The sequence below is a fragment of the Pyrgilauda ruficollis genome, unplaced genomic scaffold (assembly GCF_017590135.1).
Source record: "Pyrgilauda ruficollis isolate IOZ18807 unplaced genomic scaffold, ASM1759013v1 scaffold41, whole genome shotgun sequence".
Taxonomy (NCBI): Eukaryota; Metazoa; Chordata; class Aves; order Passeriformes; family Passeridae; genus Pyrgilauda; species Pyrgilauda ruficollis.
The window spans coordinates 7,611,495-7,638,295 of NW_024525601.1; the positions used below are offsets into that span (position 1 = coordinate 7,611,495).

The 26,801-nt window shown below is 46.7% G+C and overlaps 1 protein-coding gene across 1 annotated transcript; it reads left to right on the plus strand.

Annotated features, from left to right (window-relative positions):
• Positions 1-1,872: 1,872 nt before the first annotated feature.
• GATA6 (GATA binding protein 6) lies at positions 1,873-22,903 on the plus strand. The gene is made up of 7 exons (XM_041477702.1): positions 1,873-1,981; positions 3,290-4,209; positions 7,593-7,759; positions 11,102-11,227; positions 12,544-12,631; positions 12,759-12,865; positions 21,276-22,903. Exons 2-7 carry the CDS (start codon positions 3,309-3,311, stop codon positions 21,441-21,443), a joined length of 1,557 nt encoding a protein of 518 aa, XP_041333636.1. The 5' UTR covers positions 1,873-1,981; positions 3,290-3,308; the 3' UTR covers positions 21,444-22,903.
• The last annotated feature ends 3,898 nt before the right edge of the window (positions 22,904-26,801 follow it).

A 26,801-nucleotide genomic window follows, 5' to 3' on the forward strand; every position in this document is an offset into this window, starting at 1 on the left:
ACCAAGGCGCCTGAGTGTAAAACACGGGTCACTTTGGAGCCAGGGAAAGAGGCGCCTGTCAGGCCAACGTGGCCGTCCTTCCCAGCCATCCTCACCTTTCGGGCAGGCACCCTCCGGGCCCAGGCAGGTCCCCACCGCCCCCCACGGGCTTGCATGAGCACCGGCAAACCCCTCCCAGCGAGCAAAGCCCGTCGCTTGGGAAAAGAAAAAAAAAAAAAACCCACCCAAAAAACCCAACAAAAAACCAAACAAAAAAAACCTCAGGGTATTTATCGCTTTATATCCACCTTTACACGTGTTTTAAACACCCTCGTGTTTAACTGGAGAAGGGGCATCCAAAAGACTGAAAGGAAAGGCGAGGTTTAAAGTTCGGCGCTTTTCAGCACAGAAATTTTTAGTGGCAGCACCCAAACAGGGGAGAAGCGGCGTGGGCATCCACTCCCGCGGCTTCCACTGCTCTTGTCTCTCATTTGCAGGTAAAAACCACGGCAAAAATGTTTTACATTTCAAGCTAGGATCCGAAGACGAGCCGGGCAGAAAACAAATCACTGCCCTCTCTTGCAAAAACTTATTTTCTATTTAATATTGCACTCACTAAAATACGCTTAAAAGTAAAATGGAAAAAAGTCACTTCAGCCTTGCAGGGTGACCGATATTATTTAACGATATTATTTAGAGACAACTGACAAGAAAGAAGTATCACCTTTAATCATACAATTTAATAAAGAAACGGTTTCTCGGGAAAGTGATTGTTTTCCGACCAAACCCCTGCCGCGCTATACCACAAAAATTAACGCGCACAATAAACTTCCAAGTCACAATCAGTTCACCCACGCCGGCAGAGCGGATGGCTACAGCCAATGTTTTACCGTACCCCCAGCACTGCAAATTCTTCACCTCCCGTTCACCTCGCCTGGAAAGACCGAAAGAAAAGCCGTGCCTACCCCAGGAGCGACAGCACCGCGCATCAGCAGGTTTGGGCTCGGCTTCTGTCGGGAGGGCTCATGCCTGCCGGCTGCCGAGAGCCCGGCTCTGCTCTAGTCCAGCCCTTTGCCGCAGATGACTTTCTGTACAAACTGATGATGACAGATATCCAGCTGATAACCTCTGGTGAACGAAGTTATTTTAATTTCCAGTCACTTTCCTGCTAAGTACCATATCAGTTTGTACACAGCTGAGATAAGAGGGTTGAGGAGCGGGGGGGTAATAAGAAAGAAACGGAGGAAAAATGCCTACCGCCAGCTGTTGGGATGGACACATCCCACAGCTTGCTTTGGCTTCACCTGATGGTTGGGGCAACTCAAGGAGGAGCCACATTTTTTCATCTCGGATAGCTCGGATTTTGACGAGCACAAACTAAGGAGATTTGATGGAGGGATACGTTCGCCTGGTTGCTTAGGGCGAAAGCCAGGTACACTTCCCCCCCGGGCCGCTGCCAGGGGACATTCGCTGACATGCCGAGAGGCGCGGAGAAAAAGAAAAAAACCTTAGAGAAGTCGAATATTCACCATTAAAAAAAATATCCAAGAAGGAGGGAAGAGTGTGTATTATTTCTGGGTTAAAATAAATAAATAAAATAAAAAAAAAAAAAAAAGAAAAAGAAAAGAAAAAAGACTGGGGTATCTGGCAGAGCCAGCCCTCCCTGCTCGTTCCTGCTCCCCGAGCAGGGGTCCGCTGCCCCTTCGCTGTGGGCGCCCAGAGGTGCCCCCCCGCCCCCGCCCCCGGGGCTGCGGCGGCCGGGCTGGCCCCGGGACTGGCACCCCTGCGGAGCCCCGTGTTTGTTTAGGGCTGGCCGAGCCCAATCAGGGCCGGCTGCCTGCAGTTTTCCGGCAGGGCTGCGAGAGGCGCCTCCTCTCTCCTTTTTATACATGAGCCGCCGGCCGCCGCCGCCGGAGTCGCCGCCGCCACTCGCCCCCGCCGCACTGGATTTACCGCCCGACGCGGCCCCGCGCCCCGGCCCCATGCGGGGCACCGGCATCAGGTTTGGCCCCTCTCTTTCCTTGCCTCGCCGCGGTTTCTCTTGTCCTTTCTCGCTCTTCTGCCGCTGCCTCTCTGCCCTCGGGCGCTCCGAGGGGAGCGCGGCGCGGCGGCGGCTGCCCCTGGCTGGGGGAGCCCGAGGGAGAGAGACTGTGTGGGCAAACATCCGATGCCGCTGCCTGCAGCTCTTATCTGCCGGAGCCTTATCTTCTAGTTATCTCGCAGGAGGGAGAGACGTATTTGGTGCCTATCTGCGAGGGGGCTCTCTGTGTGTGTGTGTCCTGTATTCTTGTGCCTGTGGTTATCTGGAGTGCCCCGAGGTGGGCTGAGAACGGGGAGCCTCGCCTTCTCTTGCTGTCAGTTCTCCGTGTCCCCTTTCGCTTTCTACCCCTTCGCCTAGGGGCTGGGCACGGGGCTCTCTGTGTGTGTGTCTGTCCGGCCTTCCTCATGCTGGCAGCTCCGAATTGACACCGCTCGGCTCGGGACGGGTGTCAGCGCTGCAAGGTGTGCTGGGGCTCGGGGCAGGCCCCCAGCCAGGGCTGTCCGCTGGATCCGGCCCCCGCGGCAGGCACACCCCGCCCGGCCTCGCTCCGCGCCCCGCCGCCGCCGCGCACACTTCGGGCCCGGCCCGTGCGCATCTCCCGTCTCCCAGGGGCCTTTCCCTCCTCCTCCTCCTCCTCCTTTCCGTGACCTTGGGCTGGAAATAGGCAAACAAGCGAGGCGATGCGCGGAAGAGCTAACATCGCTCTCCGGCGAAGTAACCTTAAAGGGATCGCCTTACTAATTGTTTTCTCGGTGGAACCGAGTCAAATGACTCATTCATTGAAATAATCATAACAACGGCAGCAGCCAAGAAAGGGCAGAGACAGGGGAAAATGCCTCCTAGCCCCCCTCTGTCCCCACGCCCTTACGCCCACCTTTGCCCCGGCGTGCTTCATGTTCAAATTCGCATCCCGGGATGCGAAGGGAGAGGGGAGCAGCCCTCCCGCCGTGCGGAAAGCCCTGGCCCCGCGGGACTGGCGTCTCCCGGCTCGTCTTGACCTGGGCTGCCTGATCCCATTCCGCCGGGGCGAGGGACAACAGCGCCGAGGCGACATGACTGATTAAGCGCTCAGAGGGGCCAGATAAGCCCTGATGAATCTCATTACGGGAGGGAGACGGACTGTCCTGTTTGCAAACTTTGTTATTATTATTTCTCTCTCCCCCACTTCCCTGCTCTTTTGTGTCCTCCCTCCCCGCCCTGCCCTGCGGATCCCCCCCTCCACTCCTCCTCCTCCTCCTCCCCTCCTCGCCCTTCCCCATCCACACCCAGCGGCTAGAAGGGGACCTGGATGGCCGTGGCTGAAGGCGGCTGGTGCGCGGTGAAGCGGTGCGCTGCGGACGCCGGCGGTTCCTCCTGTCCCTTCGCGACCAGGGAGCCGCGCCCGTCTCCTCCTTCGCCTTCCTCCTCCTCCGGCTCCCAGGGTGAACGCGGATCCTCCAAGACTCCTCGGCCGGAGACCGACGGCAGCCACCGGCCGGCGCCGCCGCCGCCCCCCGCCGCCGAGGGCAGGTCTCTGCTCGCCCCCTACGTGCACTTCGGGACCCCCCACCCCTCCGGCCGTGCCAGCTGGGAGGACATCCTGCTCTTCGCGGACTTAGACCAAACCAACAAGCTGATCTGGTCCAGCCGCGGCCCCAAGCTGAGCGCCCTCGGCGCCGAGCAGCCCGAGGAGATGTACCAGACCCTCGCCATCTCGGCCGCCCAGGGCCCCACGCCTTACGACGGATCTCCGGGCGGCTTCATGCACTCCACGCCCAGCTCACCCGTCTACGTGCCCACGACCCGCGTGGGCTCCATGCTGCCCACGCTGCCCTACCTGCAGGGCAGCGGCGCGGCCCAGCCCAGCCACCCGGGCGGCGGCCACGCCGTCTGGTCCCAGCCGGCCGCGGAAAGCCCCTCGTACAGCAGCGGCGGCGGCTCCCACCCCTCGGGCCGCTTCCCCTATTCCCCAAGCCCGCCGGTGGCCAACGGGGCCTCCCGGGAGCCCGGCGCCTACAGCAACAGCCTGGGCGCCAGGGACCAGTACAGCCCCCTGGCCCGGCCGCTCAATGGCTCCTACCCGGGGCCCTACACGTCCTACGTGGGGCCGCAGCTCGCCCCTGCCTGGCCCACGGCGCCCTTCGAGAACTCCATGCTGCACTGCCTCCAGGGCCGGGCCGCCCCCATCCCCGTCCGGGCACCCAGCGCAGGTAGGAGCCGCGGGCAGGGCGGGCAGGGCAGGGCAGGGAGGGTGGCCGCATGCCGGGCTGCCCGCTGGAGGGGCGGCGGGGATCCGGGGGCACCGGCGGGGAGCGGCACTAGGGCCGCCCCGGGCCGGGCTCGCTGGCGAGGGGCGGCCCCGCTGTCGGTGGCAGGACAGCGGTCCCGGTACCGTGGCTGTTCTGGAGTGGAAGTAACCCCCATTCGTTTGTGTTGAGTTAGGGGAAAAATACACCTCCAAAAAGCGGCGTTGTTTGGCGTATGGCAATCGGGGTTACCAACCCAAAGATGCCGAAACGAATTGCCCGGTGTAAACTTAATTTTTAAATTTCCCCAGTCAGTACATTCCTGCTTTCCCTAAATGCGGACATCTGGACAAGAAACAGTGACAAATTCACTGCAAATTAATCGTTCTTGTATCATAGAGGAAAATTGCACTTAACCCATTTTGGATTATTTCACCTATAAAACACTTCGCTGCTTCATTAAAAAAGAAAAGCAGCGAAGCAAAATCTCGTATATGAATGCGAAAACTTAATTTGTAAACTGCTGCTAAAATACAGCATCTCCTGATGGGGCTTTGCTTTTATTTCCGAGGTGTCCCATCCTTATTTTTGTTTTAGTTAAGGAGATTCTCGGTGTCATTAAATCAATCGTAAAAGTGGAGTTTGAGCTGCGATGATTTAGTCAGAGGTAGAAAGATTAACGATTATTGCAATCTCTTCAGCTTTAGAATAAATCTATGTATATAAATATAAATATAAATAGAGGTTTATAGAGAGGAGTGTGTGGCTATGTATATGTATTTATATATACATGCTCTGCATACATTTATTATGTATATATACATATTTATGTAAATATGTGTATGCACACAGATTTGATCATCATTCACTTTAAGCATAAACTACCCGCCAGGTGCATATATTTTATAGACACCATGATTTTCTCTTTCAGTGCAGTGTTGCAGAAAATTGCCCCATGGATTTTTGTCTTTCTGTAGGGCTGTACACACAATACTCCTCCCGTCTGTCGATGACACCCTGTAGATTTAATTATTTTAATCCTCCCACTTGGTGTTTAATATCCTGACAGAGGGAAGAAAATGAGTTGTAGCAGTGATAGGAGAAGCCACATCTCAGGGTAACAAGAAAGTTGAGTTTTAAACTCGACTTTTAAAAGTGTGAAACTAAGTGATGGAGAGTAAAAAAAAATCAATTGTGCTTTTAATTTTTTTTCATTATTTTTTTATTTTGTCGGGAGAGACGTGGGGTTGGAAAATCTCACGGCAGGGAGAGGAGGGGGAGTGAGTAAGAAGGAGCAGAGAAGTGAAGGAGTCGGGCGCTGGAGGAGGTTGGGGCAGGAGTGTCAAGGCAGCCGAGGAGCACGGCAGCTTCCCCTGCTCCAGCGGGTCTCTCCCGCTCTTGTGCCTCCCTCCCACCAGTGCTGGAGGCCGGAGGAGTAGGGATTAGCCTTTCCATGAGGGAAAGGACGGGTGCCAGGGCAGCCGCAACGCGGTGTAACGCGGGGCGAAGCAGCCCGGAGCTCCAGGGCCGGGCGAATTTTCTGCTCCTGTGAGGCAAAACGCGGCAGCAAAGCCGAAGCTACGCGTTGTCCCGTGTCAAAATTGTGGAAAAATTGTAGCCGAAATGTATTTTTTGCGACTAAATATTAGACAGTTTGATAAAATTTTCTTAACGGTACTCTTAGAGATGCTAAAACAGTGTCTAAAATTAAAACTTCCTTTTGTTTTCTTTGGAAATAATTGTAGTACTCACTCTCTAAGAGGAAAAATATTTGAAAATGCCCGAGAAATATTGTCACGGCGGAATTTCTTTCTGCAGGCACGAAGGCAATGCTATAAAATAAGTAGCCGACGCAAAATACCGTTTAAATTCCAGCGTCCTTGACGTTCTAAACATTTTTCTGGTTACAGTCTTCAATGGTGCTTTTAGTGCAAAGATTAATAAATCTTAGCGATGTGCTAAGAGCTAGGAGCTGACAACGTAAGTTGAACTGTGCTCTCTGGACTGTGCCGTGTGCCCGTTCCTCTTTAGCGCCTAATAATTCGCAAACGAAGGGAGGAGAGAAATGTATTTGGGTGGGTGCGGGCCAAAAGGCCGTGTCTTTCTCAGCTCAGTGCCCGCCGTGTCACCGCAGCCCGGTCTCCAAAGCTGCTCGACCTTTACGAGCTCGCTGTCGCTGTGCAGTGAAACGTTAGAGAACAACCCAATGATGAATTTAGGCAGGTAGCAAAGGGAGGAAATAAAAAATCAATGACGAAGCTCTGAGTCTGAAACATACATTCCCAGACTCGACTCGAAAGCTGCTGTAAAAATCCAAACATGTCCTTTTATTATTTCTGCACAACGTGGCACAGTCTATGTAAAACAAGTATTTATTCCCCTCTCCCTCGAAATATGGAAATATGGAGAGGTGAATCAGAACACGGATTCGCATGGGTGCAAGTGTTAGCTTTTTTAGGTGGGTTTTCTCTCTCTGTTTTTTTTTCCCCCCCGTGCTTTTATACTTTTTTTTTTCCCCTCAGTGCTCAGTAACTATGAAAGCAGGAGGCACAATACCGCTTATTTTTCCATTTCCTCTTTCCTACAAACCAGCTCTAATTTGACCAAATAGCCGAGGCGAAGCAGCCACTGCCCCTCGTTGCCTTGGCACACCAGGGCCCCAAACGCTGCCTCTAAACTTGAAGTTCTACTAGTTGAGAGGCATTTAAAATAAGAGTTAGGGTAGAAAAGTTCTTGCCAAGCTTCGACCCTGGGGAATACTGGGCAAAACGACAGCTCCTTACATCCAGCTCCCAGGGTGGCTCTGGAAGTGGCTATTCTGACAGCCGCTTCACTCCCCACTCCGCTCCCCTCCAAAGGCAAGTGCACCTCCCTCTCCGTCTTGTGGACACCACGGAGGGGGTTTCGCCCCTCGAGCGGTCCCCAGCTGAACTTCCCAAGGGTGAAATCCCGGCGGGAGTGGAGGCGGGCCGTGCTGAGCCCTCCGGCGGGCCGGTGTCCGGGGCGCACCGGCTCTGCTCCGGCTCGGAGAGCAAGAGCGCCGGGAGGGCCGGCAGCGGGTCTGCCACATTTAAATAGATAGAGGGTAAAAAAAAAAAAAAAAAAACCCAAACCAAACCAAACAAACCAAAAAAAGGAAAATAAAAAACCCCAGGGATTTTGTAGAAAAAAAAAAAAAACCCAATCACCGCATGGCCGCCGTCACTGCCGGGGAATCGCTTTTCCGAGGGCCGGTTGCTGTCTCTCCCGGGGCCCGGGTTCCGGCGGGGCCGGGGCCGCGCTGCGCGGGGCTAGCCCGGGCTCCGCGGCCGTGCCCCACCGCCTCTCCCCTCTGCTCCTGCCTCCAGAGCTGCTGGAGGACCTGTCCGAGAGCCGGGAGTGCGTCAACTGCGGCTCCATCCAGACCCCGCTGTGGAGGAGGGACGGCACCGGCAACTACCTGTGCAACGCCTGCGGGCTCTACACCAAAATGAACGGCCTCAGCCGGCCCCTCATCAAGCCCCAAAAGAGAGTGGTGAGTCGGGAGGGAGGGGAGGAGGGGGCCGAGAGGAGCTTTGCCCCAAGGAACCCCAGTCAGCTCTAGCCAGGGAGAAATTTGGGGCAAAGACGGGGGATAGCAATCAGCGTATTAGCCTGGTGATCCTCTCGGCTGCAAAACTGTAGTGGGGATCCTGACCAGGTTTGCAGGCCAAACTGGTCTCAGTGAGGGGTGACAGGGCTAGCAGCCTTTTGGGAACCGCTTCGGACCCACTTCCAGGCTCTCTGAGCTGGCAGAACTTCTCTCTGCCCCCTTGTGAGCTATGTATCAGGCATGGGCCAGCCTGGCTTTTCAAGCTATGAGCCCCATCTGTGAGGGAGATTCAGTGGCTTGGAAGAAATTTGTGCTGGTGATGTTAGACATTTCAACAGAAAAAAAAAAAAAAAAAAAGAAATCAAGGTTGGAAAATGTTTGTTCAGAGGGCTAGGAATTTCTCCAGACCTGCTTTGTTTGCTGAGAGCTCGATCCTTGGGAATGTAAGCAAGTTTTGTATATAATTCAAAGAAAACCAATTGTTTAAACAATGATAATAGCCTTTGTTTTGTTTCACTCCTAAGAAATGAGCGGCAATTTTTCTAAAAATATACTCCTAAAACTAGGGGGGGAAATAAATAGTACAAACCAGAACCCCTGTTTATAACACAGGCTGGCACTGAATAGGCAAGGAGAAAATTTAACAAGTGGGAACTGCACATTATGTTTAGCAAATCTGGGTGGAGGTCAGCAGACAGAAAGAATACGCTCTTCAGTAATGGCTGTTCCCGGGCGAGCCACAATAAATCACACCACTATAATCCAAGCTGATGTTTGGACCCTTGTGTATGGAGACAGTGTATCAAACCCATCAGCCTTTCAAGCCTCTTTCAATCATGCCAGCTGCTTTGCTCCGTGCCTGTTTTGCTTGGGCTAAAACACCTACTGTTCTTTATTTCACAGCCATTTGAATTTAGTGCTCTTAGGGGAGCGAGGGGAACCAAGACCCAAACACTCAGATCAGAGCAGACAGCAAGCGCTTGGGAACCAACTCACCTCTGCTTAAAGACCTTTCTTTAAGCCAAAGAGTTAATTTAACTTTAAGTCAGAGTTTTACTGCTGCTAGGTCTGTTTTTTCTAGCTGGTCGTCCGGTAAATTTCATGACACAAGGTGTTATCTCATTAGCGGGGGCAGATGCAGCGGAGGGGCCAGATCTGCCGATTGTGTCAAGCGTCAGAGCCCAGCTTGCTGTGGCACCCTGGCCTAAGGCAGGTTTCAAGTAGCTGACACCCTGTTCTAGCATTTCTGTGTCCTTTTTGATTTTTTAATTTTTTTTTTTGAGGGAGGGGTGGGGGTGAGAAGACTAAAGCAGAGTCAAACTACAGCCCGATTTCAGTCTGACACCTCAGCGAAATAACTCTGAAATAGCTCTGTGTAACAATCCCTACCGAGTACCCTGGCCATAACTATAAATCAACCATGACTCTGTGTTCATACAGTTGGAAATATGTAGGTGAGAAGGGAACATGTTTTGAAAATGCTAAACATGTTTAGATTGCCCCAAAGTTTCTGATAAAATTCCTGCATCAGAAAAGTCATTTTAGCTTCAAAACATGCCAAAACTCCATGTCTGTTTAGAAACAGGAATGAGCAAAAGCTATTGGAATAAAATGTATGAAGGTTCAGACCAGGCTGCATAGGAAAGAGAAAGATTTAACAGAGTGAAACAGCTGACAGCATTTCACTTGCAGAGAAAGAAAACGAAGCATGTGTGTTATGACCAGCTTTCTTTTACTCAATGTGATCACATAAAACACATATTGAGTTGAGGGCATAATGTGAGCGCTGTGTGCGTACATATTTAATAACTAGGTGAAAAATTCTGTTTTCATGATACTTGGATTTTTAAGACTAAAAATTGTATTTGTGTACTTCAGCCTATATAACACTTGGCTGGGTGGTTAGCTTTTTTTTTTTCTGTGCAGTTAATAATGGATTACTGATTCAAGATTACAAAATTTGTATTTAATCTGGAGCTCTTTCTGAGCTGTGGTGTAAAATGACGGTTTACTGCTAAAGACACTCAAAAAGACAATATTCAAGAATCTCAGTTATTACTCTGGAATATTCTTCATTCTCAAAACATTTTTATCGGTTTCCCCAGTGGCAGGCAGCCCTGTGGTATCAAAGGTGACCCAGTTATGTCTAACAACCCAGCAGTAAATGATTCAAGAGGAAGGGCATTGTACCCTTAAGTTAGTAATTTCAGTTATGGGCACTTTATGGTCAGAATAAGATGAATGCAATCCTCTAAAACTGACTTCTCCATGTAAACTTGTTCAGCTGCCAGACGCAGAGCTAGGCACAGATTTTTTTTTGTATTTTTTTGACAATGCGATACTTTGAAAAAGACTAGATTTATGATGTAGCTGGAATTCTTTGCTTGTGATGAACGTAAAAGAGATCAGTTGTTACAGGGACTTTTATAACCCATTCACCTTCATTTCACATGTTTATGAGGACTGCCTTCACTTATGATATACAGCCTGTAGCCATAAAGCTCTGGGTTATACGGTTATTTCTGATACAGAGTTGCTTCATCTTGGCTCCAAACTCCACGGAAGAGTGTCATAAATGGCTTGTTTGCAGTGGGAACCTTGTTGTCACCCACCAGCTTTTCTGCTGGCTGAGGGAGGCTCTGCTCTGTAAAACACGCTCCCAAGGCACGCTGGTTTTTTGTATGAAGACAAAATGGGTGATGATAAAAAGATCTTTTTATGAAAGTAATGCTGTTGTATGTGTTACCCCTGGGATGCCCAGGAAAGTTTTCCCCAGATGTGGTGCCACCGAGGGCAGGTGATTAAAGTGGCTGATTTTCCCAATGAGTCAGGAGTATCAGTGGAAGGATCAGAGCCGCCTCTTCACCCACCATACAGGGGCGGAGGCACTGAACTGGCTGGAGAGGTGGCACAGGAATGATGTGCCTTCTGTTCAGCTTGATGGAGCTGTAGCGGAGATATTTCCTCGCTGCCCTGCTGGAAAAAGACCCAGTTTCTGGTGGTCTGAACAGACTTCTGGTCACCAGCTCCCAGATGAGAATTTTGCCTCTGCTGTGACTGCCCAGGGTTGAAAGATATTCGGTACCTCTTCACACTGTCTTTCCACTCTCTGATAGGAGTATAATTCCGTTCTAATTCTGGGCTGTTGCTGACAGATACTATAAAAAAAGGCTCCCACCATCCCCACCATGTGTTAAAGGACTTTTTACGAACCATAAAGACGTAAATCATTCTCTGCTGCCCACCTGTTTACACCCGTGTTTGCCTGTGCTTGCCTCCACCCAGCCTTCGTCGCGGCGGATGGGCTTGTCCTGTGCCAACTGCCACACCACGACCACCACCCTGTGGCGCAGGAACGCCGAGGGCGAGCCCGTCTGCAACGCCTGCGGCCTCTACATGAAGCTCCATGGGGTGAGTGGCTGCTTCACCAAGGGAGATCCCCTGCCAGTCCTGATGCTGCTTTGGGGAAGGGGTGGTCCTCAAAAAATCCACCAGCGAAGTGCGGAGAGCAACAGAAAAATGTGTGGCATTAGGAAATGATTGCACCACTTTAGCTTGTTATGCTTTTGACTAGTTAGGGGTTTGCCACTGTAGCTCTCTCAACAGATTTATATAGAGAAACCACCTGTGGATGAGCAGCAGTGGTGTTTTTGCCACTGGGATTTAAACCAGCTCTTTAGTAGGGAAAAAAAATCCCTAGACCTTAAATGAGACAGTTTTTCATGGACAGACATAGCTATGCCAGCAAAAGGGTGTAATTCAAGCCATAGCTACACCAGAAAAACTTTAAAGGCAATTTCAGCCTTTGTTGGGCAATAATAGAGTAAAAAAAAGCTCTGTCCTGAATGTGATAGAGCGTGTTTTGGGTGAGACCCCTGTGGATTTTGTTACAGTCAAGCATAAGTGTTTGAAGAGCAAGGGCATTAGGAATGATTGAGATGTGGTCTAGCCTTCAAAAAAAGGAAAATTATGTCACAGGTTTAAATATTATTAAATTAATGATAGAGAACACATGAATTTTCTTTCCTCAAACTGGTGTTAAAATGTATTTTAAGCCGGCGCTTTTGTAGTGTGATTATCATTGTGATGGACACAAGGATGATTTTTGAGCACATTTAAATATAAATTTATCCTTATAAATATACATTTAGATACCGTAAAGCTGTATTATGGGCAGATCTGCTCATAGGAGCAAATACTAAGTCAGTTCTTCTATTCTTAAGCTTCTGTCCTAAGACATTTCCTCGTGATGATCTGGTTTGCAGAGCTGCTGCACAGGAGGAGGATGATTTTTTTTCTCATATACATTCTTTCTTTCTAGAATCAGGCACTGGAGATAATTCCTAACTGACTGGAATAATAAATCAAGGATCAGATATACCCCATCCAATTTAATTTCTTATGGCTTACTGCCAAATAATGCTGGTTTTCCCTAATTCTGTGGTGTTTTCCTGTGGATTGATTGAGGGGTTGAAAAAACTATGAAGTTTGCATAGAGAAAAAAAGTTTCCCTACTCTCTTAATTCAGCTATGACTTCCCTTGAATCAAATTGTTGTTTTGCTCAAATAAAATGCAAATATTTTTTAGAACTAGTACTGTAACACAGAGAAAATTAACTTGCTGTACAGACATTTGCAACATCACATCTGGTTGTGTAGTGCATTTTGATTTTTGATTAGAGTACCTGTGCAACTCTGTGATTGGTGTGGAAATTTTATTTTTTCAGGTTCCTCGACCTCTTGCTATGAAAAAAGAAGGAATTCAGACGAGGAAGCGAAAACCTAAGAATATAAATAAATCAAAGGCATGCTCCGGTAAATATAAAATATAAGAAAGTGTAGCTGCAATAATTTGTAGCTGTCTTGGTTTTTTCTTGGGTTTTTTTTTTTCCTTCTCTGTCTGGAAAATATTTATTTTTAATACCAATTCCCAATTTTCCAGGTAACAGTACTACTGCAGTTCCCATGACTCCGACATCCACGTCATCTACTAACTCAGATGACTGTAGCAAAACCGCTTCTCCCGGCGCACAGACTGCAGCCTCCGGGGTGAGTGTCTGTGTCTGCAGGCAGGCTGATCACTGGGCAATGTTATCACAGCTTTTATCTTATCTAGCAGAACAATAATCTAAACAAACTTTCCAGTTTTGTTAGCTGATACTAAAACAAGATTTTTAGAGGATATTACATATAGCTGTAAACAGAACGACAAGCTGAAGTACTTTGCAAACCTTCTTGATTAAGATCTATATAATTTTTATGATAGTTAGCCGCAGCTTAACCACAGACATTTTGTTTTTAAATATTCAGGTTCTTTCATTTCAAAGGTTTTCTTTTGGACAGAAGACAATAAAACATGCCCAACTGATCCTTTCAAGAAACAATTATATATATATATATATATATATATATGTATTATCCTAAAGGGTAAAATCCAGAAAAACATTATCCTGCTGTATGAAGTAAATCATACAGGCTTTTGTTTTAAACTAAAATGTGCAATTAAACCCTGATCCAAACTCAGCTGAAGCCAGGCTGGAGCACCCTGCTGATTGCAGTGCATGGGGGTTCAGCCCTCTGCCCACAGAGGGTTCTTCAGTGCCAGATGCTCAGCATCTGGGAGCACCAAGCTGCAGAGGAGCACCCGAGGAGTGCTGATCATCCCCTGCTTTTGCTTTGATCCTTATTTTACATCATGTACTCCAACCATCTCAAACTTCCTTTCTTCACTCAGCATGTGTGATAAATACTACTGCTAAAGTTGCGAAGCTTAATGTAGATTAATTTCTAACCCCTTGGTTGTACCTATCCATATCCACACTCACTTCTCAGCCTTCTGTATCCCTTAATCTGCCACATCGTTTCTTTGAGAAACTTTTCTAATGTGGCTTTCTTTAGTCCTTTATTAACGAGAAGAAGACATTGTTTATAATAGCTATTTTTCAGTATGTCTTGGGTTTTCTACATTCAAATTCCTTTCAATAGTTTAATTTCTGATGTACAAAGTTTCATTGTACAAGGGGAAGAAAAACTAATTTTTTAGCAAATGGGATTGTTTGTGGACTGACAGGGCCACCCATTTTCAGAGGCTCTGGATTTTGGGTTTGGATCCTGTGAGACTAGGATGGTACTAAAAGGGCTTGTCTTTGACAAGAGAAAACCCTGTCAATCCAGTAAAATAAACAGATCACATAAAAAAAAAAAGAGAAACCCTAACTGAAAAGTGAACTGTTGCAATCTCAGAACTGGGTTTCAGACTCCCCCAAGGAACTACTATGTACTTTTTAGGCTTTCCCTTGATATTTGCAAAAGAAAAAATGTAGCCAAATTTTCCTTAAATTTTCCTTGCATTACCTTAAGCAGTACTAGTGATCCTGAGCAATGTGGTGAGATTTATGTAATGGGTAGACATGGAAGCACAGTCCCAGCCGAGACTGAGGCAACACAGCCGTGTGCTGCTCGGGGAAGGAGAGGCCATATAGACCAGATCTCATTTCCACTATGCTGCTGCCTTCTTGGCTGGCTAAAACCTGACTTCCTTTCTGTGGTATTTCTCCCTAGAAGAGCACATCAAACACTTTATTAATAATCTTTATGTTATAATTTTAGTAGTACCATTTTTAATATGGTTCTGCCAGATGGCGTTGTGTGGGTACCAGAGGAGAGGGGTGCAGGGGCATGGATTGAGGGCTAAAAGACTCCTTGAGAACTGTTAGCAACTAGGAGCATCTCCCAGGAGGGACCCTGAGGCTGCTCTTAGTTACATGATGGCATCTCCAGTGACAGGACTACAGCTCTCCCTGATTTTTCTATGGTAGATCAGACTGGGAGAGGACACCTGCGCAACAGCTGGGAAAATCTGTCCCCTTATATCCAGCAGGCAGCATGGTAACATCTGCATAGCCTTTTCCCCACCATGATTTGATCAGATGTGCCTTGCATATGCAAAGCACTTGCCAATACCTCCTCGCAAAAAATTCCAGCGAGCGGAAGTGATGGAGAGGGGCTGTGACATGCACTGAAGAGAGGAAGTTGCAGTGGCAACCAGACGTATGGGCATCCCTCTGACTCCATCCCAAGTTATGTGAAGGGCTACTGATCTCCCACCACTGTGCCCCAGTGCCAGATGTATGTGAATGAAAAGAGGATTTTCAAGGCAGCAGTTGTCAGGATATGTCACGGGCATGGTCACATTCTTCACTCAGGCTTCTGGCTTTGCCCAAGCATCTGTAATTCAAAGGGATGAGGACTCGGGAGGCTGGAAGTTTAAAGTAGAAACTGGTGGCTGTTAAAATGGGCTCCCGTTGTCCCAGACGTAATTTGGGAACATGATCACCAGCTGTAAAGGATGCAAAATAATTTCTAAAGGGTCTAAATCCTATGGAATGGACTGAGCACTCATAAAGCCCATTTAAGCTGTTGCGAGTGAAGGGATGTCAGCATTTTAGAGCAAGGCAGCCTGTAACCTGATCACATGCTGAAGCAAAGATGCTCTGCTAGACTTCTGTTTTCTTGGTTATTTTTTCTTTTTTCCTTTTGAGCTGATCTATTGATAGATCAAAGGTTTGTAATTATTTCTAGAATAGGCAATGGCTTTGCACAGGGAGAATAAACTTCTCCAGCTCATGTCAGGAGGCAAAAAACCAAACTCTCAGATGGATGAATCCACGCTCTGTAATCTTTGGTCACTTAAAAAAGACCAAAGTTGACTCCTGACAGTGGTGTTGGTGATGTTGCCGAAAAACAGGCACCTGCCTGAATAGCAAACCTGGCTTGTTCCCTGTGCACTACACAACGGGCATGGCAACTTGTTTTTGTTTTGCTCTGTTTTTGCTTCTCGAGCCTTTATTCTGTGAAGAGGGGGAAAATGCCAAATTGACATTAGGCAGAGAAATCTGATGACATTTTAGAAACTGTTGTGTGAAATTCACAGCAATGTTTTTGCTAAATGAAACAGAGAAGACGAATTCCTCTACTGGTACAAAAGCAATTTATTATGCCTTTTGTGGGAGGCTGCCAAAATAGTTTCCAGTTATGTACAAATCTAATGGAAATGAAATTCAGCAGAATTCATTTGTGTCAGTAACATTCACTTTTTGCCCTACCTTTCTTTATCTCTTTTAAAGTAAAATAAAGAAGGGAGGGCAGAAAAAGAGTAGGGCAGCAATTACTCTTTGAGACTATCCATTTCATGAAGGGAATCTTATATTATGCCAATTCTGAGACAAATTAGCAAGAACCTTAAATGTTGATTTTACATTCTAGCTGAAGTTTAAACATTTAAGTGATACGATTAATGAATTGCTGTGGGGGCAAAGTTGATTTCAAACATCCCAAAATGTAGAAGTGTTTGGATCGGAGATATTTTGTTGTCCCATTGTAAAGGGGCTATTTGCCAAATTCACATCTGGATCTAGGATCTAGGCCTATTTCTGTTTTCCTAGGCAGTATAAGTACTGGGTGTCCTGTGTTACTAATATGGAAAGGGTCCAGCTGCATGATATATGAAGTTGTCTTACGTCCCCATAAAAAGAAGATTTGAAGGTTTCAGACAGTTTGCATCTGCATCTATACCTGCTCTCCCTTTGATGCTGCAGAAACTGTACAGGGAAAAGCTCCACCAAATAAATTGCTAAATGAAGGGCATGGTCTGCAGTGCAAGCCCATCCATTTCCATGCAGGGGCTCCAACAAGTGTGATAACCAGAAGGACTTGATTCCCTTATTAGGGTAAAGGCAGTATGAAACCTGCTGAAAAATCTGCTTTTTATGGCAGGACATGGAGGCTCCTTGAGCCACAACTGGTGTCAGAAAAACTCAGCAGCACCAGGGGAACTCTTCTTTCAGAAGACACTCCTGTGTCCTTTGCCTCCAGTTTGGAGTTTTCTCAGAAGGACCATAATCTCACACCACAAAAAAAAAAAAAAACCCTAGGAGGAAAAACTAGTGCTTACTTCCCTTGGAGGTTTGCCTTGAGAAGTGGTTCAGGACTGGCTCTTCAGTTTTGTAGGGTGGGAAATGAGAGAGCTGACTGAGATGGCCTTGGCATGTGGTGAGCTAGCAGGAAAATGCAGTTTTAACTGTCTCCAAAATGCTGGACAAATGGACCTGGATTGGATTAATGGCTTCTCCTGCATTTGCTTTCTCTTTTTTTTCCTGTTAGAAGATATTTTTTTTCTGTTAGAAGAAGAGTGAGCTGGTTAGAGGTGGTGTTGTTTGCTCCTGTTTAGGCAGTAAATTGGTAGGACATTCGTGCTGGCTATGGGGAAATCAGCCTCCATAGTGTGTCCTAGAGTCTGGATGAACCAGAGATTCAACCTCTTAAAACAATATGCTAACCACCTGGATATAGGGGAGTTGAATGTCCAGGGGTCCTTCAGATTATCTGATTCCAGTTGTATGGAATAATTTTGTAGGTGTTGGGACAGTTTTCATGAGAAAGGCTCACCAGCATGGCTGGTAGGACTTTCACCTGGAAAATGGGAACACGGTGCCTCAGTCCTGGTATGAGTAAATATTTATCTAAACCAGGTGGAATAAGATCAACAGGAGGCATGAGGAACGTGGCAACCTAAAATACCAAAGAGCGTGGCAGACAGGGCAGTATGCTGGGAGATATGATACTCTAGAATCTAGCTTAAATTCTTCTTGGTCTCCTACATCTTCTGCGTCAGCACTCAGTCCTGGGCAAAGTGGGAAGCTACTTTCTTCTCCCCACTCAGTTTCATACACTGAATCTTTTTCTTTTACATTGAGTAATTTTCTTTGCTCTGTGTATATGTATCCAAAAAAAAGGCATTTCATTTTTATATCAAACAGAAGGAAGCAATCCAGCTTTTTTGTTTCAGTGGGGGAAAGCAAGTATTCTATCCCAAAAAAAAAAGTATTCTATCCCAAAATTCTATACGCACATGGACGCATACCTTTTGCTTGGTTTTGTTTTATTGCCAAAGCAATAAAGTCAGTTACTCATACAGCCCTTGACAGCAGTGGGTCATCAGTTTTCCAAGCCATGCTGGAAGTTGCCTCCCTTAGGAAATTAATGAAGTATTAACCACAGATTTATGTTGCTATAATACAAAGGAGAGATTAGAAGATATGTAAACTTACACGTCTGCAGTATAAACAAAAGGATCAATTGGACTAGCAAGAAATGACAGCTTTGTGTACTAAGAGGGTCGTTACATCAGCAAAAAAAGCTGTCATTTTGCAGTGCCAAGACTTGCTCTTTGGATTCCAGGGAGTGATAGTGTTGGGAAAACGTGCTCTTTGTGGGGATGGAAGTTATTCCAGGGAGGTTGAGGCTGGAAAATTAAGGACTCCACCAGTTTGCCACAACACTTCTTGTGTGAAAGAATTGTTTGCAAATGTGTTTTAACTGACTGTAGATATCATTTAAGTGTTGCGAAAGTAAACTAGGCTGAGGAGGAAGAGAGTCTCAGCTGACACTCAGCTTATTGCTGACTTAATGTAATGTCCAAAATTCACGGAGCATTTTGAACGTGTCAAGTGGATAGAGCAAAGGTCTATCTGATAGACCAAAGGTCTAGCTCAAGGCCCTTCGCCACCCCCTCCAGCTGTCCTTGCCCAGCGCATTTCCCTCTTGGCTGCGGAGGTGTCGGGGAAGGCCAGAGGGGAAAGTGTCCATCCCCTCTCCCTGCTCTCTGTGGTGGGCAGATGGCGCAGGAAGGAGTGGGTGGAAGAAAGCAGGAGTCTTTCAGCCAGAGCTGCTGCTGCTGTTCCCTGGGTGCTGGCAAGCACAGCCTGAGCAGCCTGGTTTTGATGTGGAGCAGCTTTAGAGGGAGTTAATTTGCCTCTAAGGTCCTGATGGCAGGTTTTGGTACAATCTAGTTGTCTCTGTGGCTCTGGCAGAGGTCTTCCTCTGTACATGGTGGGCAGATCCTCTACAGAAAGGCAACCTCACATACAGACAACATGCCTGGGGGCTGACTCATGACCAGCTCCTCCTGGTTTGGGTAAAAAGAACCTTTGCAGATACAAACACAACCTCCCTGCTTGTTTGGGAGGCAGGCACTTCCCAGTGGGCTTCATTCATTTTTTCCTCTGATAGTTGACCTTCAGATGATTATCTATGCTATTATCAGACTTCACCAATAAAAATAAAGGCATTACCTTTTCATAGATGGAGCCAGTAGCCGTGAATTAGACCCCATTGATTCATCAGCATTGTTCAGCTTATTTATTTCAGCTGAAAAAAGTCCTTCAATAACTAAGTGCAACCTCTGTCATCTTTCATCCCTTCAAGCTGGAAAAGTAAGAGCAAAGGTAGGGAGGCTCAGGAACAGAACTGTGACTCCGTCACGTCCTTTTCATGAGCCAAAGTTTGTTTTCCATGTCTCACTTTGGGAGCTGCCCAAGCTGCCTGGATTTTTCATGACATTACCGGGGTGGGGTTTCCAGGCCTGGCAGTCCTGCCCGGGTCCTGCCCGTCCTGGCTCAACAGAGCCAGAATCCGGCCTTGGCCAGGCAGGGATGGGCAGTCTTCAAACAGGACATGCCTCCATGTCCTCCCTTCTGGGGTGCCCGAGGGAGGGGTACCTGATAACCCCATATGGAAACTGTGGGTCCCTGCACCCCACCTTTGTAGGGCTGAATCAGGAAAAGGTGAATTACACTTTCCAAGCCCGGAAAAAACAGGTACTGATAAGATATTTGCCTACCAGAACAGCAGTGGCAAATATGGGCAAATGGGAACCTTTCAAAGCAGCTCCTAGTATTTTTAGCTCAGGTTTAGCAAATACTGCTCAACTAACTTAAACCCTTCCTCAACTGGGGGAGACTGAAGCTGTTAAAAATTACGTCTATTGTGATAACAGAAATGTTTGAGGCATTAGAAAGAAAAGCTTTGAAAAGCTAGGTTGATGCAAGATCAGGACTGTACACAAAGGTTAGCATGGAACCTGCCTCACTGAATTCTCTATGCACAGTCACAGGGAAAGAGGATACAGAGATTCGTTGTCACTGATTGACAACTGTATGTTCAAGGGAGTGATAAAACTTATTTCTTAGGCTTAGAACTGTTTCAGCTGGTTTTGGGGGACACCTTTTTTTTTTTTCCTTCCTTCCTTCTCTGCATTTCTGGGTAGTGACTAATGGAGCGGGATCAGGGTTGATGACTAGGTGGAAGAATACTGTTGATCAATCATTTTAATAAAAGGTTGAGAAAATATTGGAACCCAGGTTATTTCAGACAAAAATGACTGCTAGCAGTGAGTATCTCTTTCAGAAGGTGAGGTTTTCCCTGGGTTAAGCACGGCAACAAGAGCTCTGCTCCACACCATTTGGAAATTACCTTTGAATTAATGAAGCCTTGCTTTTCCTATGTCAGGACTGCTCGCTTGGCACAGCTCCAGGAGAACCAAGAGCTCTACTCTTGTAAAATGATTAAATATGTATACTTCGTACTTAAACAGCAGGCAGGAAGCTTCTGCAGTCACAGTTTAGGATAGCTTTTTTCTTTTCTTTTTTTTTTAAAGGAATTTCATCCAAAGACTATCCATTAACAAGTAAATTAAGGTTTTAAAGTTGACATATCCAAGAGTTAATTTTGCATGAAGTCAGCTCTTAAACATTTCCTTTATCAGGTGAAAATGTTGCCCCTTCTCTGTCTGGCACTGCGAATTTTTCCTCTTTAGCGGATCTGCTCAGCCTCATGGAAAAAATGATTGTTCCTTTGTCTTTTTAACTCTCCATTTCTCTGTTAAAATAAATGGACTGATTCCAGTGTGGTTCAGGGGTTCATCTCCTTGCCTACCAGGGCTTCCCTGCATGTTGTCTTGTGCAGTCAGCAGAACAAAAATACTCCTGCTTCAAAGGCATAGTGTTTCTCCACTGAAGATTAAAAGAGCATCTCCTTTAGTGGCCAGTCCTACAGTGATAAAGTGATTTTGGCTGGCGTTTTGAAGGGTTAGGAATGAATTTAAGCATTTCAAGGGCTGAAGAGCCCAAAGAAAGCTGCTTTCCAGAAGGTGCTCCGTGTCTCCTCCTGGAGAATTAGGATGTATTGGGCTTCTCCCATGGGGATGAAAAACTAGAGCTGCCACCACTGCCAGATCACATTTTTGGTGTTGGCAGCTGTGTCTTTTCAGCAGGGGGCAGTGGGACACATGCACATTTCCTTCTTCATCATGAGCTGATTTCCATGTTTTTTGCACATCACATGGTTTAATTTCTACCTCTCCAAACACAGACATCCCTGCCATCAAGCAGGGCTGAGAGGCTGGGCTCATGCTGAAACATTTTTTTGTTTCAGAATTTCAAGGCACAGGGACAAGCAGAGCGCAAACCCTGTTTTTGTACAGAAATCCTGCCATGATGGCTGTGCCTCAGGCTCACTGTGCTCTCACTCACGCTCCAGTGCGTGCAAAGCTCACCTGCTCAATGAATCTGTCTTTGCTCTCACCTGCTCAATGAATCTCTTTGCTCTGCCCTCCCTGCAGGCGAGCTCGTCGGTGATGTCTGGCCCAGGAGAGAGCACCAGTCCCGAAAGCAGCAACCTTAAGTATTCAGGTCAAGACGGGCTGTACACAGGAGTCAGCCTGAGCTCCACGGCCGAAGTGACAGCATCTGTGAGACAGGATCCCTGGTGTGCCCTGGCTCTGGCGTGACCTGGTGTGAGGGAAGCTGGATCCTGGCAGCCCCCAGACGTCTGCGCGCGGTTTCCTCTGTGGAGCGGTCGCAGCGGCAGTGAGAGTGCTGGCAAAGACCATTCCTCTGAAACAGTTTTTGAGCCTTGGTGGCAGAGGTGTTTTTCTACTTCCGAAAGAGGCTTTGCCAAAGCATCCAGTTCCTCATCTATGCAAGAAAAATGTAGGGAAAGCAAATGACCACCGGGGATAGCTAATGCAGCCTTACACTCTCAAAAAACCCTTCAAAACCCCCCTCAAAAAAAACCTCAAAAAAAAAAAAAGAAAAAAAAAGGAAAAGAAAAAAACAACAACAAAAAAGAAGAGATAAACCCACACCTATTGGTAGATTCCAGAAATACGTCCTCAACTTACCCAGCAGCGCTGCCTTTCTGATTATATAGTTGTTTTCACTCTCTCATCGCCTTTTCCCCTAAGAATTTGGTGGAAGTTGTCAGTGTCTGGGAGGGAGTAGCAAAGACTTTAATTATCAGAGATAGTGAGATACTTTTTAATGGGTGTCAGAAGTGCTTACAGCTTGAGTTGACACAGACTTCTCGCACCGAAGGTTTGATGTCTTCGCCCCGTCAGACCTCTCCTTCCATGCTCTCCATCTTCAGCGTGCCTTGCTCTGCTCTTCAGAGCCCAGCTATGTCCCTGGAAGAAATCACAATGTTTGGTACAAGTCCCACAAGGTCCAGCTGGTTAAGGAGATTTTGGGATTGGTGTTTTTTGGTTTAAAATATTTACTCACTTTTCAAGACTGCGATATAACTTTTAAAGTACACTGTGACTGAGATTTATGAAAGTCCATATTTCCTGGCTGAACTGTGTAGAGTCAGTCAAAATTTGTAAACAGGGTAGCAATCAGATATTTTTCTTCCATATATACAATAATTTTTTAAAAGAAGTGCAATTTGCGTTGCAGCAATCAGTGTTAAATCATTTGCATAAGATTTAACAACGGTTTTTATACGAATGAATGAATGTAAACATTTTAACTTAATGGTACGTAAATAATTTAAAAGAAAAAACTTAACTAGGCATCCTTAGGCTTTTTAGCACAACAAAAATGCATCCACTTTCTGTATTTCCAGTTGTTAGAGCAAGAGTTTCAAAGAACAAGCCTTCTCTCAGGAAAATTGCCCTAGCCATTTGCTCCGAAGTGTTGTACAAAAATGCAAATGCATCCCCAAGGAGTTTTTTTTGCCATTGAGTAAGTGTGTGGTGGAAAGAAACAAATTGCAATGAAACTTTACTACCTAACTGATACATATGTAAATACTACAGAAGATATCTAGGCATCTTGAAAATGTAGGATGCAATCTGTATAGTGTGACTGATGCATAGTTAGGTTGGTTTTCATTGGTTTTTAAGTGGGACATCATTTGGAAAGTTGTTTCATCAGAGCTTTACAAATAAAAGGGTATCATTTTAGGATATTTTTTTTTCTGTACAGTGTGCCTTTTCCTTTGTCTCCAACACCATTGTTAAGCTGCATTAAAAGCTATGGAAATGTGTCTGGTACAGGTGGCATGTCTGATGGCTACAAGGAAGGTCTCCAGCTGAGGTGCCTGCTCTGCCTGCCTAAGTCTGCACTGTGTGATTTTTCTGCAATTCCCTTCACTACACCTTCTGATGATCTGTAAAACTAAGGCTTCCACCTACCAACACAGGCTCCTCATGAGCACACGTGAGGCTTTTATGGTGAAAGTCTGGGGAACTGAGCCCATGCCCTGTGCGGACTATCATTGTTTTGCTTGCCCTTCACACCATAGCTAAAGGGTGTCACCCAGGTTCCCTGAGTAGGCAAATATCAGAATATTACCCACTACAGATGTAACTGCTGAGTGGCAGAGGCTTTGAGTGCTTTGCTGGCATCCTCCTGTGGCCAAAGGTGAAGGGCAGCAAAAACTAAAGGCACTGCTGCTGAGAAGACAGTGAATTTTAGCTGCTCAGGGAAGTGGAAAACCTTTTCCACTTGGTGGCTCTGAGGACTGGTTCTCTTCATTGCTCAGATCATTGGGGCCAGAGTAATTGCCAAGTGTGATTTCCAGTTATGGCAGCAGTGCTGTTGGACTGGGAATGCCCAGCCTCCATACCCATGAAGTGGCTGCAGTGTGTTCCTTTGTCTCTCTTTGCCAGACCTTCTTTTGGGGCAAATTGGGGAAGCTCCTTGGCCTGAAGTGAAGCTATGCTAACTTGCACCAGCTGAGAATCTGTCTCTTGGTTTTCCAAACCTGACAGCTGGGGCTGTCTCCTTATGCCAGAGGTGTTGTTAGGACTGTGGGATGAATGCTGCAGCACAGCCTCAGGAGGAAAACTGATCCTAGCAAAAATGGATCAGGCTGAGCCTTTCCTGGGGTTTGGGCTGCTGTGTCCAGCCAGGAGTGGAGATAACTCGCCCTTCTTGGCAGGCTTGTTGTGCCATGCTCACTGCTGGGCTGCCTCTTGGCTACCTGTGGGTTAATGTAGCCAGATACCCCAGCCCTGCTAGCCCTGGGGCCATGTGGGTTTGGATCTGGTGATTCACAGAAATAAACACCTATCTGAGTGCAAATTGAGCCATGCAGAGAAACACCGGGGTTGAAAAACTAAAGGTGTGGACAAGAAGGTGGATATCTTTCCCCTTGAAGCATCTACCAGCTAAAATGCGCTTATTTGTGATTCTACAAGTGTCGGCACTTAAATGGATGAAAAAGCTGTTGCTAACTGGTGTTGCAGTGTTCAGCCTTAGCTAGGGTCAGCATTCCCTCTTTCTTTTCCATTTTTCTTGCTGGGGTGACGTTCAGTGTGCCATTTCTGAAAAGCTTAGCGCATAACCAATACCTGCTGGGTGTGTCAGAGCTGCATTGCTCGGAGTTACCATAGAACAGGAGGTTTAGACCAGCGTGTTCCAGTTTCAGGCTGCTGACCCAGCAGGAAATGTTATCTGGTTGCTGATGCTCTTGCTGGTGGCCTGTGGACGCCACGTTGCCTTGAAACCTTGTGGCACCTGTTTCAGAGAGCTCCTAGGAGGCCCTGCTCCCTTCTCAGCACCACCTTAGCCCAGGGACTATCTTAGGGTGGTCCCTGCAGATAGTAAGTCCTGCAGGGAGTATGCAAAGATGCCCTATGTGAAAACCTTCCTCTTGGATCTGAGGATGAAAATGCTCTTTTAGGTGATATCAGGAGACAAAAAAAAACCACTAGAAACCCCCAGTATTCCCTAGGGAAGGTGTTTCCAATTAATTCTTATCAGCAAAAAAAATCAAGAATGGAATGCTTTGCCTCCTTGGACCAGAAGCACAACTGTCAGGTTTTCAACCCTCTGTAAGAGTCAAAGGGGGTGCAGCACTATGTTGCCTTAGTGAAAAGGTGCTGAGGACCTTAAAGGTTCTGTGTTATGATTTTACGTAGAAAGAGACTGCGAGAACATACTTCCATGCTTACCAAATCTGTTCTCCAAATGTACTGATTGATGGAACTGCTACTGCTAGACAAAATAAATGTGGGGTGTTTTTTTGGTTTTTTTTTTTTTAATAATTATTTTACATTTTAGTCCTGCTGATCCAGCACAACTCTGAGTGTGTGAGCTGGACTTTGCTCTGGCTCCTATATTGCTGATATCCCTGCTGGATGGCCTGGTGAAAAGCTTTCCTCACTTATCACCATTTCTCTGCAGTGACAGCCCTGGGCTGGGCTGCAAAAGAGGAAAGAAAGTGTTTTACCATGAGTTTTGGTTACTAGTGAGGCTGAACAAGACAAGTTGAACCCAGAGCATCTTTCTAGCACCAGAATGAAGCTTCAGAGTTGACGTTTGGAGGTGGGGGGAAAAGGCATATGGCCACTTTTCATGTTAGCATCTTTTCTCTGGAAAGAGTAAAAATTAAATACCAAATGTCCCAGGGCATCTGCTTCAGAGTCCCCCATCAAGCAATATTAGAAGGCTCAAATTTGCTTGAGTGGCCCCCCAAGATCAGACTGCTCCCATCCATGTGTGTTACCCTGGCCTCCAATCTTCCCTAGGTCCTAGATCCTGTTTTAGTAGTATTCCTGATACCCTCACCCAGAATAATATTTTCTTCTGTTCAAAGGGCTTGAAATAAGATGAGGTCCCTACTGTGGCTCAGAGTGGTATTTTCAGCATGGCAGTGAGGGTGTGTGCTGGTGTGGTATGAGTGGGTGCAGCTGCCAGGCTTGGGTTGGTGATCTGGAGAACCACCCCAGGCAAAGAGAACCAGCCTTGGACAGGCTGCCCAAAGGGAGTAAAAGGTGCCTGGCTGTTTCCAGAACTGCAGGTGGGCTTTGTTTCCTGTGAATGATCAGAGGGCAAAAATCTGGGTGTGAAGTAGCTGAATTTTGTTTTGCTGCTGCAGAGCTAGACAAAGCCATACATCAGCTCTGTAACATTTGCCATATAGAACTCAGGTAATTTAGTGTCTGTTCCTACACAAAAATAATATAACTTCTGCTCCTTTCTGAGAGAAGAAGGGATTTTGGAGTGACATCCTGCCCTTGCTAGTGTGAGCCTTAGTTGAGCACAGGCTGCAGAAATCCAAAATGGACTTCAACTCTTCCTGTGTAATCACAGCTCCAGATCTTCCTTTATCCATCTGTTGCGAACTTCATTCCTCACAGATCCTCCAGTTCCTACGTCTGTATACACTGGACATTCCAGGGTTTTGTCAAATACACTGAATTCAGTATTAAATATAGGGCAAGGGTTGTTGCAGTGGGCCAGTGAGAAGAAAACTGAAGGCTTGAGGAGCATTTTCATGTGCCTTCTGCTCCATATGTTGCAAAAGGCTTGAGGCCTCCACTACATATTTGTAACATGTTTTGGAAACACTTCTTAATATTTCCTCAAAGCTATCTGATGGAAGTTGGTATATCTAGGAGAGGGGAGTAGAATTTCACAGAATCACATAATAATTTAGGTTCGAAAAGACCTTCAGGATCATCAAGTCCAACCTTTGATCTGTAAATTTAGATGCCTGGGTGGACGTGCAATTAAACAAGAGTTGCCAATGTTGTAGCCAAAAGTGCTTATGTACTACTTGAACAAACAATCAGGAAAATAGTGAGTAGGAGTAAGGATGCAATTTTACTTTGGAATGCTGCATCCAGACCTGGCATCCACATTTGAAAAGGGTGTTTAAAAATTGGCAGAGGTAGGGAAAAGAATCACTAAAAGGATTTATGAACTGAGGAAAATATCTGGTCTTGATAAATTTAAAGACCAGTCTGCTTAGAGTATCTAAAGGAAGACTAAAATGTGACGGGTGTAGTAAGTTCCTTCGTGGAGAGAAAATGGTAGGTGCTAAGAGGATTTTGACCTTGCAGAGAAAGACATATCAG